Here is a 19,574-nt window from a genome sequence, read left to right as displayed (position 1 = left end):
AAAAAAAATCATTGTGCGACAAAATCGAAGAAAAAACGCCATTTTGTAAATTTTGGGGGCTTCCGTTTCTACCCCGTGCAAATTTCGGTAAAAATGACACCTTATCTTTATTCTGTAGGTCCATACGATTATAATGATCCCCTACTTATATAGGTTTGATTTTGTCGGACTTCTGGAAAAAATCATAACTACATGCAGGAAAATTTATAAGTTTAAAAATGTCATCTTCTGACCCCTATAACTTTATTTTTCCACGTACAGGGCGGTATGAGGACAATTTTTTTGTGCCGTGATCTGAAGTTTTTATCGGTACCATTTTTGTTTTGATCGGACTTTTTGAACACTTTTTTATACACTGGTATAAAAAGTGACCAAAAAATATGCTTTTTTTTACTTTGGAATTTTTTTACGTGTACGCCATTGACCGTGCGGTTTAATTAACGATATCTTTTTATAGTTCGGACATAAAAATGCGGCGATACCACATATGTTTATTTTTATTTACACTGTTTAATTTTTTTTTTATGGGAAAAGGGGGGTGATTCTAACTTTTATTAGGGAAGGGGTTAAATGACCTTTATTAACACTTTTTTTTAAACTTTTTTTTTTTGCAGTGTTATAGGTCCCATAGGGACCTATAACACTGCACACACTGATCATTGTTATCCCATAGGGACCTATAACACTGCACACACTGATCATTGTTATCCCATAGGGACCTATAACACTGCACACACTGATCATTGTTATCCCATAGGGACCTATAACACTGCACACACTGATCCTTGTTATCCCATAGGGACCTATAACACTGCACACACTGATCTCTCATGCTGATCCAAAATGTGCAAAATTGTGGTTGTCATTTAAATTTCCTCCCTAAGAAAGTTTTTTTGGGTTCGCCGTACATTTTAGGGTGACATGAGAGGTTTCATTACAAAGTACAATTGGTGATGCAAAAAACAAGCCCTTATATGGGTCTGTAGATGGAAATATAAAAGAGTTACGGAATTTAGAAGACAAGGAGGAAAAAATGAAAACGCAAAAATTAAATTGGCCTGGTCCTTAAGGTTAAAATGGGCTTGGTCCATAAGGGGTTAAACATATTAATGTTGGTGCATTAATTTTTTTAAGTAGTAAAATAAAATAAAACCTAAAAAGTAGCAAATTGGCGATTTTTTATTTACACACAAACAATTTTTTTTTTGTTTTGCCGCAGATTATATTATAAATTAATTGACAGTGACACAAAAAACAACAAGCCTCATATGTGTCTGTAGGTGCAAAAAAGAACGCATTATGATTTTTAGAAGGGGAGAAGGAAAAAACGAAAGTGCAAAAACTTCCTGTGGAGCATACAGCAGCTGATAAGTACTGGAAGGATTAGGATTTTATAACAGAAGTAATTTATAAATCTGTATCATTTTATGGCACCAGATGATTTTTTTTCAACGTTTTTCCACCGGAGTACCCCTTTAAGGTGAAAATGGGCTTAACCCCTCTAGGACTCAGCATTTTTCCGTTTTTGCACTTTCGTTTTCTCCTCACCTTTTAAAAATCATGACCCTTTCAATTTTGCACCTACAGACCCATATGAGGGCTTGTTTTTTTGCACCACCAATTGTACTTTGTAATGAAATCAATTATTTTACCCCAAAATCTATGGTGAAAGAAAGAAAAAAAATAATTTGTGGGACAAAATAATAATAATAAAAAAAACAAATGCCATTTTGTAACTTTTGGGGCTTCCGTTTCCATACAGTACACTTTTTGGTAAAAATGACCCCTTCTCTTTATTCTGTAGGTCCATACGATTAACATGATACCCTACTTTTTTTATTATTATTATTTATAATATGCAGCTTACAAAATAAGGGAGGAACATAAACTGTTCCAGGTTAAACCCCCCCAAAGGACGAGGGGGCACTCCCTCCGTCTGGAGAAGAAAAGGTTTAGTCTAAAGGGGCGGCACGCCTTCTTTACCGTGAGGACTGTGAATTTATGGAACGGTCTACCTCAGGAACTGGTCACAGCAGGAACAATTAACAGCTTTAAAACAGGATTAGATACATTCCTGGAACAAAATAAGATTAATGCTTATGCAGAATTATAAAACTACATCCCTTTCCCTTATCCCCTTACACCCTTCCCTTCAATACCCTGGTTGGACTTGATGGAGGTATGTCTTTTTTCAACCATACTAACTATGTAACATCCTCCTGTCAGATATTCAACATTATACATTAAAGGGGTTATCAAGGAAAAATATATCAACTGGCTCCAGAAAGTTAAACTGATTTGAAAATTACTTCTATTAAAAAATCTTTATCCTTTCAGTACTTATGAGCTTCTGAAGTTAAGGTTGTTCTTTTCTGTCTAAGTGCTCTCTGATGACACGTGTCTCGGGAAACGCCCAGTTTAGAAGAGGTTTGCTATGGGGATTTGCTTCTAAGCTGGGCGGTTCCAGAGACACGTGTCATACACATATATATATATATATATATATATATATATATACATATATAAAAGGTTTTTCCTGGATAACCTCTTTAACTATGTCGGGCAGCTCCATAATAAATGTATCTGATCTGCTTTTTCTGAATCCCATCTATTGCAGTTGCTCGTCCTTCTTATACCCATCTTTTCCATAAAACATGGAGTATAATAGAGTCTATATACAATATTAAATTGTGTTAATCTCAGGATAATTGAGTGAATATAACCTGCTTTGTCAATAAATTCAAGAAACGCTTTTTTCAAACCGGCGTATTCCAGCCATCCCCCCTCTTTTATATTAAATTCTTAATTAAATATTTGGGAGAGAATATCTTTTATTCTAACGCCCCTTATACTTCTCAATAAACGTAACTTTCCCACCGCTTCCAATTCGGGTATATTTAAATTGTCCAGTAGTAGTGCCTCGTCCATTATCCCTTTTATTTCCATCTCATTCCTAATTATGTTTGGACCAGACTCTTACCCATCAACAACCTCTTCCATTCACCTTCTTCTATCTTCCCTGACTCTAACAGCTGAAAGATATCTGGAAACTCACACCGGATAATACAAAACCACAGAAAGCAGATTCTCTCCAATTGGCCAAAAAATAAACTTTACAAGTTTATACAAGTATTTTTTGGCAGGACAAGTTTATGTTTTGACCAATTGGAGAGATTTCTGTGGTTTTGTATTGTCCGTTGCGAGTTCCCAGATATCTTTCAGCTGTTAGAGTCAGGGAAGATAGAAGAAGGTGAATGGAAGAGGTTGTTGATGGGTAAGAGTCTGGTCCAAACATGGAGAGTAATTAGGAATGAGATGGAAATAAAAGGGATAATGGACGAGGCACTACTACTGGACAATTTAAATATACCCGAATTGGAAGAGGTGGGAAAGTTAAGTTTATTGAGCAGTATAAGGGGCTTTAGAATGATTCCCTACTTATATAGATTTGATTTTGTCTTCTGATAAAAATTATAACTACATGGATGAAAATGAATATGTTTAAAATTGTCATCTTCTGACTATAAAACTTTTTTTTATTTTTCTGTGTACAGGGCAGTATGAGGGCTCATTTTTTGCGCTGTGATATGACGTTTTTATCTGTACTATTTTTGATCTGACTTTTTGATCGCTTTTTGGGGGGTGAGGGAGGCATGGGGGGTGAGGGGGGCATGAGAGGTGAGGAAGGCATGGGGGGTGAGGGAGGGCCTGGGGTGAGGGGGAGACATGGAGGGTGAGGGAGAGATGGGGGGTGAGGGAGAGATGGGGGGTGAGGGAGGCATGGGAGGTGAGGGGGAGACATGGGAGGTGAGGGGGGCATGAGAGGTGAGGGGGGCATGAGAGGTGAGGAAGGCATGGGGGGGGTGAGGGAGGCATGGGAGGTGAGGGGGAGGCATGGGAGGTGAGGGGGAGACATGGGAGGTGAGGGGGAGACATGGGAGGTGAGGGGGAGACATGGGAGGTGAGGGGGAGACATGGGAGGTGAGGGGAGGGCATGGGGGGTGAGGGAGAGATGGGGGTGAGGGAGGCATGGGAAATGAGAGAGGCATGAGAGGTGAGGGAGGCATGGGGGGTGAGGGAGGCATGAAGGGTGAGGGAGGCATGAAGGGTGAGGGAGGCATGGGAAGTGAGGGGGAGACATGGCAGGTGAGGGAGGGCATGGAGGGAGAGGGAGAGATGGGGGGTGGGGGAGGCATGAGAGGAGAGGGAGGCATGGGAGGGGAGGGAAACATGGGAGGTGACACGGGGGTGAGGAAGGCATGGGAGGGAGGGTGGGTGAATAGAAGAATATACAGCAAGAGACAGGACAGAGAGATTAAAGAATTCTACACAATTATTACAGCAGAAGAATCTGTGACTCTTCTCTATATTAAGTTGTTACTACTCACCTGGGCGGTTCTCTGTAGGAATGTCCTCCTTATACTGTTCATCACTGCTCACATCTGTCTCTTCTTCTTCTTCTTCTTCCTTTATGTCTGTAGCATTAATATAGATCAGATCTTTTCCTGTATGAATGTTCTCCTTATACTGCTCAACACCGCTCACATCTGTCTCTTCTTCCTTTATGCCTGTAGCATTAATATAGATCAGATCTTTTCTTGTATGAATGTCCTCCTTATACTGCTCATCACCACTCACATCTGTCTCTGAGGCATTAATAAAGTTCAAATCTTCTCCCTGATTCATAAAGATGTAGATTAAATATTGTAAAAGTCATAGTCATGTCTATTACCTAGTGATGTGAGGGGCTGCTGATCCTCCATCATGACCTGATCCTTGTACTGATCCTTGTGTCCTTCTACATACTCCCACTCCTCCATGGAGAAATAGACCGCCACGTCCTGACACCTTATAGGAACCTGACACATAATGATACAGTCATCACCCCGACCCCTCCAGTGGTGTTACTGTATAATGTCCCAGCATTCCCAGCAGTGTCACCTCTCCAGTCATCACCAGACCCCTCCATTACTGTATAATGTCCCAGCAGTGTCACCTCTCCAGTCATCACCAGACCCCTCCATTACTGTATAATGTCCCAGCATTCCCAGCAGTGTCACCTCTCCAGTCATCACCAGACCCCTCCATTACTGTATAATGTCCCAGCAGTGTCACCTCTCCAGTCATCACCAGACCCCTCCATTACTATATAATGTCCCAGCAGTGTCACCTCTCCAGTCATCACCAGACCCCTCCATTACTGTATAATGTCCCAGCAGTGTCACCTCTCCAGTCATCACCAGACCCCTCCATTACTGTATAATGTCCCAGCAGTGTCACCTCTCCAGTCATCACCAGACCCCTCCATTACTGTATAATGTCCCAGCAGTGTCACCTCTCCAGTCATCACCAGACCCCTCCATTACTGTATAATGTCCCAGCAGTGTCACCTCTGCAGTCATCACCAGACCCCTCCATTACTGTATAATGTCCCAGCATTCTCAGCAGTGTCACCTCTCCAGTCATCACCAGACCCCTCCATTACTGTATAATGTCCCAGCATTCCCAGCAGTGTCACCTCTCCAGTCATCACCAGACCCCTCCATTACTGTATAATGTCCCATCAGTCACCTCTCCAGTCATCACCAGACCCCTCCATTACTGTGTAATGTCCCAGCAGTGTCCCCTCTCCAGTCATCACCAGACCCCTCCATTACTGTATAATGTCCCAGCAGTGTCACCTCTCCAGTCATCACCAGACCCCTCCATTACTGTATAATGTCCCAGCAGTGTCACCTCTCCAGTCATCACCAGACCCCTCCATTACTGTATAATGTCCCAGCAGTGTCACCTCTCCAGTCATCACCAGATCCCTCCATTACTGTATAATGTCCCAGCAGTGTCACCTCTCTAATCATCACCAGACCCCTCCATTACTGTATAATGTCCCAGCATTCCCAGCAGTGTCACCTCTCCAGTCATCACCAGACCCCTCCATTACTGTATAATGTCCCAGCATTCCCAGCAGTGTCACCTCTCCAGTCATCAACAGATCCCTCCATTACTGTATAATGTCCCAGCAGTGTCACCTCTCCAGTCATCACCAGACCCCTCCATTACTGTATAATGTCCCAGCAGTGTCACCTCTCCAGTCATCACCAGACCCCTCCATTACTGTATAACGTCCAAGCATTCCCAGCAGTGTCACCTCTCCAGTCATCCCCAGACCCCTCCATTACTGTATAATGTCCCAGCAGTGTCACCTCTCCAGTCATCACCAGACCCCTCCATTACTGTATAATGTCCCAGCAGGGTCACCTCTCCAGTCATCACCAGACCCCTCCATTACTATATAATGTCCCAGCAGTGTCACCTCTCCAGTCATCACCAGACCCCTCCATTACTGTATAATGTCCCAGCAGTGTCACCTCTCCAGTCATCACCAGACCCCTCCATTATTGTATAATGTCCCAGCAGTGTCACCTCTCCAGTCATCACCAGACCCCTCCATTACTGTATAATGTCCCAGCAGTGTCACCTCTCCAGTCATCACCAGACCCCTCCATTACTGTATAATGTCCCAGCAGTGTCACCTCTCCAGACGTCACCAGACCCCTCCATTACTGTATAATGTCCCAGCAGTGTCACCTGTCCAGTCATCACCAGACCCCCAATTACTGTATAATGTCCCAGCAGTGTCACCTCTCCAGTCATCACCAGACCCCTCCATTACTGTATAATGTTCCATCAGTGTCACCTCTCCAGTCATCACCAGACCCCTCCATTACTGTATAATGTCCCAGCAGTGTCACCTCTCCAGTCATCACCAGAACCCTCCATTACTGTATAATGTCCCAGCAGTGTCACCTCTCCAGTCATCACCAGACCCCTCCATTACTGTATAATGTTCCATCAGTGTCACCTCTCCAGTCATCACCAGACCCCTCCATTACTGTATAATGTCCCAGCAGTGTCACCTCTCCAGTCATCACCAGACCCCTCCATTACTGTATAATGTCCCAGCAGTGTCACCTCTCCAGTGATCACCAGACCCCTCCATTACTGTATAATGTCCCAGCAGTGTCACCTCTCCAGACGTCACCAGACCCCTCCATTACTGTATAATGTCCCAGCAGTGTCACCTCTCCAGTCATCACCAGACCCCTCCATTACTGTATAATGTCCCAGCAGTGTCACCTCTCCAGTCATCACCAGACCCCTCCATTACTGTATAATGTCCCAGCAGTGTCACCTCTCTAGTCATCACCAGACCCCTCCATTACTGTATAATGTCCCATTAGTCACCTCTCCAGTCATCACCAGACCCCTCCATTACTGTATAATGTCCCAGCAGTGTCACCTCTCCAGTCATCACCAGACCCCTCCATTACTGTATAATGTCCCAGCAGTGTCACCTCTCCAGTCATCACCAGACCCCTCCATTACTGTATAATGTCCCAGCAGTGTCACCTCTCCAGTCATCACCAGACCCCTCCATTACTGTATAATGTCCCAGCAGTGTCACCTCTCCAGTCATCACCAGACCCCTCCATTACTGTATAATGTCCCAGCAGTGTCACCTCTCCAGTCATCACCAGACCCCTCCATTACTGTATAATGTCCCAGCAGTGTCACCTCTCCAGTCATCACCAGACCCCTCCATTACTGTATAATGTCCCAGCAGTGTCACCTCTCCAGTCATCACCAGACCCCTCCATTACTGTATAATGTCCCAGCATTCCCAGCAGTGTCACCTCTCCAGTCATCACCAGACCCCTCCATTACTGTATAATGTCCCCGCAGTGTCACCTCTCCAGTCATCACCAGACCCCTCCATTACTGTATAATGTCCCAGCAGTGTCACCTCTCCAGTCATCACCAGACCCCTCCATTACTGTATAATGTCCCAGCAGTGTCACCTCTCCAGTCATCATCAGACCCCTCCATTACTGTATAATGTCCCAGCATTCCCAGCAGTGTCACCTCTCCAGTCATCACCAGACCCCTCCATTACTGTATAATGTCCGAGCAGTGTCACCTCTCCAGTCATCACCAGACCCCTCCATTACTGTATAATGTCCCAGCAGGGTCACCTCTCCAGTCATCACCAGACCCCTCCATTACTGTATAATGTCCCAGCAGGGTCACCTCTCCAATCATCACCAGACCCCTCCATTACTGTATAATGTCCCAGCAGTGTCACCTCTCCAGTCATCACCAGACCCCTCCATTACTGTATAATGTCCCAGCATTCCCAGCAGTGTCACCTCTCCAGTCATCACCAGACCCCTCCATTACTGTATAATGTCCCAGCAGTGTCACCTCTCCAGTCATCACCAGACCCCTCCATTACTGTATAATGTCCCAGCATTCCCAGCAGTGTCACCTCTCCAGTCATCACCAGACCCCTCCATTACTGTATAATGTCCCAGCAGTGTCACCTCTCCAGTCATCCCCAGACCCTCCATTACTGTATAATGTCCCAGCAGGGTCACCTCTCCAGTCAGCAGCTCCATCATCTTGTTGATGAGTTCTCGGATCTTCTGTTCATCCATTTCCTCATATATCAGGGAGTGAGGTGGGGGCCCCGGGATTGGGCTCAGGGTTCTTCCCCATCCTTCACACACAGGGGCCCGACAGCGCCCACTAGAGGACTTCTTCACTACTGTGTAATCCTGTGTATGGAGAGACACATTAATATCACTACATACATTCCCAGAATCCCTTACCTCTCCAGTCATATCAATCTGTGATTACATAGATAATAATGAGGTCATGTGACATCACTCCCAGAATCCCTCACATCTCCAGTCATATCCATCTGTTATTACATAGATAAGAATGAGGTAGTGTGACATCACTCCCAGAATCCCTCACCTCTCCAGTCCTATCCATCTGTTATTACATAGATAAGAATGAGGTCATGTGACATCACTCCCAGAATCCCTCACCTCTCCAGTCATATCCATCTGTTATTCCATAGATAAGAATGAGGTCATGTGACATCACTCCCAGAATCCCTCACCTCTCTAGTCATAACCATCTGTTATTACATAGATAAGAATGAGGTCATGTGACATCGCTCCCAGAATCCCTCACCTCTCCAGTCATATCCATCTGTATTACATAGATAAGAATGAGGTCATGTGACATCACTCCCAGAGTCCCTCACCTCTCCAGTCATATCCATCTGTTATTACATAGATAAGAATGAGGTCATGTGACATCACTCCCAGAATCCCTCACCTCTCCAGTCATATCATCTGTTATTACATAGATAAGAATGAGGTCATGTGACATCACTCCCAAAATCCCTCACCTCTCCAGTCATATCCATCTGTTATTACATAGATAAGAATGAGGTCATGTGACATCACTCCCAGAATCCCTCACCTCTCCAGTCATATCCATCTGTTATTACATAGATAAGAATGAGGTCATGTGACATCACTCCCAGAATCCCTCACCTCTCCAGTCATATCCATCTGTTATTCCATAGATAAGAATGAGGTCATGTGACATCACTCCCAGAATCCCTCACCTCTCCAGTCATATCCATCTGTTATTACATAGATAAGAATGAGGTCATGTGACATCACTCCCAGAATCCCTCACCTCTCCAGTCATATCCATCTGTTATTCCATAGATAAGAATGAGGTCATGTGACATCACTCCCAGAATCCCTCACCTCTCCAGTCATATCCATCTGTTATTACATAGATAAGAATGAGGTCATGTGACATCATTCCCAGAATCCCTCACCTCTCCAGTCATATCCATCTGTTATTACATAGATAAGAATGAGGTTATGTGACATCACTCCCAGAATCCCTCACCTCTCCAGTCATATCCATCTGTTATTACATAGATAAGAATGAGGTCATGTGACATCACTCCCAGAATCCCTCACCTCTCCAGTCATATCCATCTGTTATTACATAGATAAGAATGAGGTCATGTGACATCATTCCCAGAATCCCTCACCTCTCCAGTCATATCCATCTGTTATTACATAGATAAGAATGAGGTCATGTGACATCACTCCCAGAATCCCTCACCTCTCCAGTCATTTCCATCTGTTATTACATAGATAAGAATGAGGTCATGTGACATCACTCCCAGAATCCCTCACCTCTCCAGTCATATCCATCTGTAATTACATAGATAAGAATGAGGTCATGTGACATCACTCCCAGAATCCCTCACCTCTCCAGTAAGCCGGAAGAGTATCTGTAGGGTGAGGTTTATGATCCTGTCGGCCATCTTGTTCCTGTCTCTCTCCATGGTTGATGGGTCATCCAGGAGAATTCTATTATATAGAAGATATCAGCAGAGGATCCTGGATTGGAGAAACCTGAAGGGAAGAAGAGGAGACGATGATAAACCGCACCAGATTCTATGGAGAAATAAAATCCATTTCCTGGAGATAATCTGGGGAAACATCTGAGGAGACATTATAGGAGTTTTCAGATTTCTCTATAAAACAAAATCCATTGTCCGAGGGCTGTAAAATAAGAGACTAGAGCGCACTCCCCTCTCCCGTCCAGTGGTGGCGCTCTGGTCCTCCAGGTCTTCTGAGGTCGCTCTCCCTGCTCTGCTGAAGACGTTGTGAATCCATTTCTCCTAATCTCTGAGGCTGCGGTGTATTCAGAACGTCTTCATCAGAGCAGGGAGAAGAATAGAGGGATTCAATATGACATTGTCCAATGAAGAATAGTGAAATGTGTCCACTAGGGGGCACAATATACATCACAATTACATCAGGATTTTATGTGAATTGTGATATGTCCCCCCGGAAGAACCTGCTATTACCTGCAGCAGAGGCCAAGCATCATATACCGTTACACACGCAGGGTCTGGGCCACCACCGGAGTCAGTGTTTCCCAAGCAGGGTGCCTCCAGCTGTTACAGCATTTGGCTGTCAGGGCATGCTGGGAGTTGTAGTTTCACAACAGCTGGAGGCACGCTGGTTTGGAAACACTGTCTATAGTAATAATAGGGGCGCGGGAGAAACTTAAAAAACCTGATGCTTACATAGTCCTGTATGGAAGAAGTGGCTGATACCAGGAGAAAAGAGACTGACCAGGTGACAGGATGGGCGGGTAAGTGACCTGATACCTTCACCATCCAGACATCCCCTGGGGGGCAGTATAGGTAGGAAATCAGGAAACAACCGCTGGTCGGCACGGAGCTACCTAAAAAAACAACCGCACAGCGCCATGTCTAAGCCACGCCCACCTACATTATTTTATTACAAAAATGGGATATAAACTTATTAGGGGAGGGGCTTCTATTACAAACCCTGAATAACGCTCTGCCATAGTGATCAGTGTTATCGGTGCTCGGCTTATACAGGCTGTGGAGGTGTCTGTATACTTAGAGCACCGATCTGAGCACAGAGCACGGTAAGGGGCCCTCCGGCCGTCATCTCAGCTGATCTAGACTCCGCCCCCCAACAACTGCATTTTACTCATTTTAGATCCTGCAATCGACTTTGATCATGGAATCTAAAGGGTTAATGGCGATGAGGTCATTAGTGGTGACTGGTGAGTCCTGGCTGCTTATAGCTCCTGAGCTCACCTCAAAGTCCCATATGGGGCACAGAATGTAAATATACATCGTGTCCTTAAGGGTTAATAATAAAAAAAAAACAATAATCCTGATCTGATGGTGACCGCACACACATACCTGTATCTGTAGAGGAGCCGTGTGCTTACAGGACCTGCGATGATGTCACTGTCATGTGATCAGTCACATGATCAGGGGCTGCTGCTCTGAGAGATCTCCACACACAACATAACAGCAGTGACTGCCCCACCAGGACCTGCTCTGTATCTGTTACATGCTGGAGGTGTAGGACCTGTGATGATGTCACAATCATGTGACCAGTACATTTGGGGGCAGAGTTTAGCAGTAAAGATGTGACTGAGGCTGAAGGACCTGTGGGGAGGATCATGTGACAGGAGTGGGCGGAGCTCAGCAGTGCAAGATAGACGGGATGGTGATATAAGGACCTGTGAGAATGGTCATATGACAGCAGAGTCCTGCATACACTGAGCAGATGAGCCTAGAGCAGCAGCCCCTGATCATGTGACTCATCACATGACGGTGACATCATCGCAGGTCCTGTAAGCACACGGCTCCTGTACAGTTCTGCAGGTGGAGGTATGTGTGTGGTCACATGTTGCTGTTAGATGTTTTTTTGTACTATTAACCCCTTCAGGACCCAGCAGTTTTGAGTTTTAACCCCTTAAGGACACAGTGATTTCTCTTTTTAATGTTTTCCTTCTCGCCTTCTAATAGCCATAACGATTACAATTTCCTCTTTACAAATCCATGAGGCTTCTTGTTCTTGTTGTTGTTTTTTTTCATCCCTGATTTGTACTTTGTAATGACATCACTCATTATACTGCAAAATCTATAACAAGGGACAAAAATTTTTATTTGGGGGGGGGGGGGGGGGGAAATAGAAAATAAAGCTATTTTTTTTACCTTTGGGTTCTTCTGTTTGGACGCAGTGCACATTACGGTAATAATTCTCTTTATTCTGTAGGTCCAAACGATTACATTGATAAATGATTTATATAGGTTTTATTTTAATACTTTTAAAATATAAAAAAAATTTGAACTTTTTGTACAATAATGAGTCTGTATCAGATTTTCCTACCTTGTCCCCTATAACTCTCTTATTATTCCGTATACGGGGATGTATGAAAGTCATTTTTTGCGCCGTGATCTGTAATTTTTATCGGAACCACTTTAGTTTTGATGAGACTCTTTGATCGCTTTTTAAGAATTTTTTTTCTGGCCCATGAAGTTGTATTTTTTTACGTTTACGCCATTGACCGTGCGGTTACACATATGTTTAGAATTATTTTTGTTTACATCATTTTATTTTTAAAAATTATTGGTAAATGGGGAAGATTCAATCATTTATTAGGGGAGGGGCTTATTCACATTAAGTTAATGTTCTTTTTCCCTTATTCCCAGTTTTTTAGTCCCTGTAGTAGACTATTACATGGAATCTATAGATTACATACACTGATCAATGCTGTGATGCTGAGGCTGCCTGCAGGATTGGAGCGTCGTTCAGACAGCGTGGAGCGAGGTTAGGGACCTCCACCCGTTCTCTCAGCTGACCAGGACCCTGTTATTTCACTGTGGGTGTCCTTATCAGCTCCACTGAGCTACCGGAAATAGATTTTTGGCATTGGTGATGTCCAGCATTAGCAATGAGTCCCAGATGCTGATAGCAGGTAGGACCTAGGGGCTATGAATCGTGCTGAACTCCTGACTGTGCTTCATAGACTGGCAGCGGCCTCCCCCTCCCCTCCAAATCTTATCACTTTAATGACAGGTGTCCCTGCACTGAAAGGGGTTTCCTTCACAAGAGCAGAAGATATGCCAGATATGATGTGTCTCCTGCTCCGGAGCTGGGCCCATGGCTATACATTATATACCTCCTGCCCAGTCAGCCATGAAGGAGTTAAATGGTGGTGATGCATTGACACTTAACTTTTTTGGGGCCACACACTATACAGATAGCTGCTTATTGTCCCTTCTACTCGCTGGGATAAGAACAACCAGTCTAGCTAGGGTAAAGTGGCGCACAGCACTGCCAATTCTATCCTTAGGGGCCAGACAGTAAGCAGCCATCTATATAGTCCCGGGGGAGGGGAGCAGTGATACTATGAAATATCACTTAACTCCTTACACTCCATGGGACGGGCGCTTTGGGTATAATGACCTGAACTGACAGCTGGATCATCAGACTTGCGGTCAGTTCAGGACATGTGACCATAATATAGAGGATCTGCCCCGACAAGTATTCACCTCATCATCCGAGAGCAAGAAGATAAATCATGTGCAGGAATATCCCCTCAAATGTCTCCATATAACATCCTGGAATTGTATAGAATTAAATGTTTATTCACAATACAGGTTCCTATAAGGTGTCAGGACGTGGCGGTCTATTTCTCCATGGAGGAGTGGGAGTATGTAGAAGGACACAAGGATCAGTACAAGGATCAGGTCATGATGAAGGATCAGCAGCCCCTCACATCAGCAGGTAATAGACATGACTATATACACACGTCCTCTCATTATTTGTATGTAAAGAATGAATTCAGTCTCTGTATGTGTTCCCTACAGTCAGATCCAGTAAGAGAACAGCACCAGAGAGGTGTCCCCGTCCTCTTGATGAACAGAATATGGAGGTCATTACTACAGAGAAAGATCTGATCTATATTAATCCTACAGACATAAAGGAAGAAGAAGAAGAGACAGATGTGAGCAGTGATGAGCAGTATAAGGGGGGCATTTCTATAGAGAAAGATCTGATCTATATAAATGCTACAGACATAAAGGAAGAACAAGAGACAGATGTGAGCAGTGATGAGCAGTATAAGGAGGACATTTCTACAGAAAAAAATCTGATCTATATTAATGCTACAGACATAAAGGAAGAAGAAGAGACAGATGTAAGCAGTGATGAGCAGTATAAGGAGGACATTTCTACAGGGAGAGATCTGATATCTATTAATGCTACAAACATAAAGAAAGAAGAAGAAGAAGAGACAGAAGTGAGCGGTGATGAGCAGTATAAGGAGGACATTTTTACAGGGAGAGATCTGATATGTCTTAATGCTACAGCCATAAAGAAAGAAGAGACAGATGTGAACAGTGATGAGCAGTATAAGGAGGACATTTCTACAGGTAACCACCCAGGTGAGTCACAGATGAGTCACAGATTCTGCTCGGTCACCAGCTGCAGTAATCACAGAAAATATAATGCTCATATATGTTACTCACTAGGTCATCCAGATGCTATACAGGTCTGTTTTATTTGTCTTCTGTATTTGGCTCACAAATCCCTCTGTTCTGCTGCTCACTTATTCGGGCATCCACTGTTCAGAAAAGGGAGTGTCTGAGGCAAGCACTGAGCCCCCCCTCACTCACCATTCATTCACTTCCTCCCTGAGTCTGCTGTGACGGGTCTCTTTATCCAATCACTGCAGGCTATTCTGTAACCCCCTCCTCTCTGCTTTCATGCTGCAGTCTGATAGGACAGGAGTGAGCACAGAGGAGTACTAGTCCTGCCAGGTCTGTGCTTCAGCTGGGACAGAGATGATGCTGCAGCCGGACAGGATTATGTTTTAGATCGGTGGTCTCAAAGTGTGGCCCTTAATGATTGGGAGCATGTGTTTTGTCTTTAACCCCTTAAGGACCAGGCCAATTTTATTTTTCCTTTTTTGTTTTTTCCTCCTCACCTTCAAAAATCCACAAAATCCACAGTTTTAAACGTGACCTTCAGACACTTCTCTTCAAGCCTATAACGTTCCCTCGTTGCCTCCATTGCTACCACTTTTCTCCTTTTTGAGACCTCTGTGTCTTGGAGACATCAGAAGCTTCATATTAGACCGTCTCCCCCTCTTCTCTCTGCACTTTAGACCTTCAGAGATTATCTGGTGACCGGTTCACTCTCCTGTATGTCACCTGATTATTGATGAAATATGGCCGCACCATTGTATCAATAAAGCCCTTTATGCCTTCTGTCTTGTCTTTATTTGTACCCCAAAATTATAAAGTGCTGCGGAATCTGTCTGCTATATAAATAAAATTATAATAATTATTATTATGTGATTATATAATCTTATCACATATCAGATGATCCTGGCAGCTCCCAGAAACCTCCCCTTTAAGCTCTATCTGTATACTGCTGCTTTCTCTATGGGATCAGTATATATAGAGTTATACACCTCCCCTCCAGCTCTATCTATATACTGCTGCTATCTCTATGGGATCAGTATATATAGTAGTTATACACCTCCCCTCCAGCTCTATCTGTATACTGCTGCTATCTCTATAGGATCAGGATATATAGTAGTTATACACCCCCCCTCCAGCTCTATCTGTATACTGCTGCTATCTCTATGGGATCAGTATATATAGAGTTATACACCTCCCCTCCATCTCTATCTGTATACTGCTGCTGCTGCCTCTGTGGGATCAGGATATATAGTAGTTATACACCTCCCCTCCAGCTCTATCTGTATACTGCTGCTATCTCTATAGGATCAGGATATATAGTAGTTATACACCCCCCCTCCAGCTCTATCTGTATACTGCTGCTATCTCTATGGGATCAGTATATATAGAGTTATACACCTCCCCTCCATCTCTATCTGTATACTGCTGCTGCTGCCTCTGTGGGATCAGGATATATAGTAGTTATACACCTCCCCTCCAGCTCTATCTGTATACTGCTTCTGCTATCTCTATGGGATAAGGATATATAGTAGTTATACACCTCCCCTCCAGCTCTATCTGTATACTGCTGCTATCTCTATGGGATCAGGATATATAGTAGTTATACACTTCCTATCCCAGCTCTATATGTATACTGCTGCTATATCTGGGATCAGGATATGTAGCTGTTATACTCCTCCCTTCCAGCTCTATCTATATACTGCTGCTGCTATCTCTGTGGGATCATTATCTGTAGTAGTTATACTCCTCCCCTCCAGCTCTATCTATATACTGCTGCCGCTATCTCTGTGGGATCAGGATATATAGTAGTTATACTCCTCCCCTCCAGCTCTATCTTTATACTGCCGCTATCTCTGTGGGATCAGGATATATATAGTAGCTATACAGCTCCCGTAAGGCTGTTTTTGATTTTCCAAAATTGCTTAAAAAATCATGCTATTCCCATAGTTGTGCAAATTGCCGAAAAACACATGTAAACATAGAAACATGTGAACAAGTCTGAAGACTTCAAATCTTTAGAAAACAACAAAAAATTGTGAATATAGGTTACATTTTGGGAATATTTATGTAAAATACACTCACCTTGAATAAGAAAGTGCCCTGATAAGTTCCATAAGATATGGGGGGGCCGATGTGGTTCTCTCTCGGCTTTCACCTCTTTTCTGTCCTCCGCACTCTTGGCTCCTCCTTTTAACCCTTTCCTCTTCTGTCTTTCTCCTTCCTTTCTTCCTTTTCTGGGGGGTAGTGTGGGGGGTCCTTCTGCCCAAGTCTAGTGTCCTACCCTATCCGTGGTGGCTCAGGAGGCGTTACCTGCTCAAGTTTAACCTCTTAAGGACACAGACAATTTTATTTTTGCATTTTCCTTTTTTCCTCCTCGCCTTCTAAAATCCATAACTCTTTTATATTTCCATCCACAGACCGTATGAGACTTGTTTTTTGCGCGACCAATTGTACTTTGTAATGACATCCGTCATTTTACCATAAAACGTGCGGCAAACCCCAAAAATTATTATTTGTGGGAGGAAACTTAAAAGAAAACCTCAATTTTGCAGATTTAGGAAGGTTTTGTTCTCGCGCTATTTTATGGGACAATATGATTACAGTGATCCCCATGAATATTTACTTATTGGACTTATTGTACTGCTTAAAAAAAAATCTCAAACTTTTTTTTTTTAAGTCGCCCTATTTTGACCACCTATAACTTTCTCATTTTTCCGTATATGGGCTGTATGAGGTATAATTCTTTTGCGCTATGAACTGTATATTTTTAGTACCACTTTTGTGTATATATGACTTTTTAGTCACTTTTTTGGGAATGAGATGTGACCAAGAAGCAGCATCGTGTCCTTTGTCCTTAAGGGGTTAAAGTGTTACTCCGCCCACAGACATCTTATCCCCTATGTAAAGGATATGGGATAAGATGTGTGATCACAGGGGGGATAAGATGTGTGATCACAGGGGGGATAAGATGTGTGATTGCGGGGGGATAAGATGTGTGACCACGGGGGATAAGATGTGTGACCACGGGGGATAAGATGTGTGACCACGGGGGATAAGATGTGTGATCGCGGGGGGATAAGATGTGTGATCACGGGGGGATAAGATGTGTGACCACGGGAGATAAGATGTGTGACCACGGGGGATAAGATGTGTGACCACGGGGGATAAGATGTGTGATCGCGGGGGGATAAGATGTGTGATCACGGGGGGGATAAGATGTGTGACCACGGGGGATAAGATGTGTGACCACGGGGGATAAGATGTGTGATCACGGGGGGGATAAGATGTGTGATCGCGGGGGATAAGATGTGTGATCGCGGGGGATAAGATGTGTGATCACGGGGGGGATAAGATGTGTGACCACGGGGGATAAGATGTGTGATCGCGGGGGGATAAGATGTGTGATCACGGGGGGGATAAGATGTGTGATCGCGGGGGATAAGATGTGTGATCGCGGGGGATAAGATGTGTGATCGCGGGGGATAAGATGTGTGATCGCGGGGGATAAGATGTGTGATCGCGGGGGATAAGATGTGTGATCGCGGGGGATAAGATGTGTGATCACGGGGGGGATAAGATGTGTGATCGCGGGGGATAAGATGTGTGATCGCGGGGGGATAAGATGTGTGATCGCGTGGGGATAAGATGTGTGATCGCGGGGGGATAAGATGTGTGATCGCGGGGGGATAAGATGTGTGATCGCGGGGGATAAGATGTGTGATCCCGGGGGGATAAGATGTGTGATCGCGGGGGGATAAGATGTGTGATCGCGGGGGATAAGATGTGTGATCGCGGGGGGATAAGATGTCTGATCGAGGGGCTCCCGCCGCTGGGACCCCCTGCAATCTCCGAGCAGCACTCTGCATTCTACAGTATGTTTAGAACGCTGGATTTGGGCGTCCGGAGATGTGACATCACACCAAGCCCCCTTGCAATGTCACGTCACGCAGCCTCCATTCATGTCTATAGGAGGGGGCGTGAGGTGACATCATGAGGGGGTGTGGTGTGACGTCACAACCACTGCTGCCTAAACCAAGCATTCTGAAAAAAACTTTCAGAATGCCGGTTGCTGCACGGAGATCAGGGGGTCCCAGTAGCAGAATCACGATGATCACACACCTCATATCCTGTCCTCATATCCCGTCCTCATATCGTGACCTTATATCCCGATCTCATATCCTGTCCTCATATCCTGTCCTCATATCTCGACCTCATATCTTGACCTTATATCCTGTACTCATATCCCTTCCTCATATCCCGTCCTCATATCTCGACCTCATATCTTGACCTCATATCCTGTCCTCAACCCGTCCTCATATCTTATCTTGACCTTATATCCAGTCCTCATATCCCTTCCTCATATCCTGTCCTCATCCCGTCCTCATATCCTGACCTTATATCCAGTCCTCATATCCTGACCTCATATCCCGTCCTCCTATCCTGACCTTATATCCAGTCCTCATATCCCATCCTCACTCATATCCTAACCTTATATCCAGTCCTCATATCCCATTCTCACTCATATCCTGACCTCATCCCGTCCTCATATCCTGACCTTATATCCAGTCCTCATATCCCATCCTCACTCATATCCTGACCTCATCCCGTCCTCATATCCTGACCTTATATCCAGTCCTCATATCCCGTCCTCACTCATATCCTGACCTCATCCCGTCCTCATATCCAGCCCTTATATCCAGTCCTCATATCCCATCCTCACTCATATCCTGACCTCATCCCGTCCTCATATCCTGACCTTATATCCAGTCCTCATATCCCATCTTCACTCATATCCTGACCTCATCCCGTCCTCATATCCTGACCTTATATCCAGTCCTCATATCCCGTCCTCACTCATATCCTG

The 19,574-nt window shown here is 44.4% G+C and overlaps 2 protein-coding genes across 2 annotated transcripts in view; one reads left to right on the top strand and one right to left on the bottom strand.

Annotated features, from left to right (window-relative positions):
• The window catches only part of LOC130298221 (oocyte zinc finger protein XlCOF7.1-like), a 69,190-nt gene extending 55,275 nt beyond the window's left edge, over window positions 1-13,915 (bottom strand). The window contains exons 1-5 of the mRNA XM_056551139.1: window positions 13,775-13,915; window positions 10,148-10,295; window positions 8,436-8,615; window positions 4,733-4,859; window positions 4,389-4,568 (exon numbers count right to left, since the gene is read on the bottom strand). Coding sequence (XP_056407114.1) covers window positions 4,389-4,568; window positions 4,733-4,859; window positions 8,436-8,615; window positions 10,148-10,225 — 565 coding nt within the window. The 5' untranslated portion in view covers window positions 10,226-10,295; window positions 13,775-13,915. The remainder of the gene's footprint in view (window positions 1-4,388; window positions 4,569-4,732; window positions 4,860-8,435; window positions 8,616-10,147; window positions 10,296-13,774) is intronic.
• Window positions 13,916-14,679: 764 nt separating this feature from the next.
• LOC130298213 (gastrula zinc finger protein XlCGF17.1-like) overlaps window positions 14,680-19,574 on the top strand; it is an 11,013-nt gene continuing 6,118 nt past the window's right edge. The window contains exon 1 of the mRNA XM_056551127.1: window positions 14,680-14,775. Coding sequence (XP_056407102.1) covers window positions 14,680-14,775 — 96 coding nt within the window. The remainder of the gene's footprint in view (window positions 14,776-19,574) is intronic.

The sequence above is a fragment of the Hyla sarda genome (assembly GCF_029499605.1).
Source record: "Hyla sarda isolate aHylSar1 chromosome 1 unlocalized genomic scaffold, aHylSar1.hap1 SUPER_1_unloc_5, whole genome shotgun sequence".
In the NCBI taxonomy this organism is placed as follows: domain Eukaryota; kingdom Metazoa; phylum Chordata; class Amphibia; order Anura; family Hylidae; genus Hyla; species Hyla sarda.
Note: the sequence above shows the minus strand (reverse complement) of the source record. Positions and strands in the feature narration are given on the sequence as shown.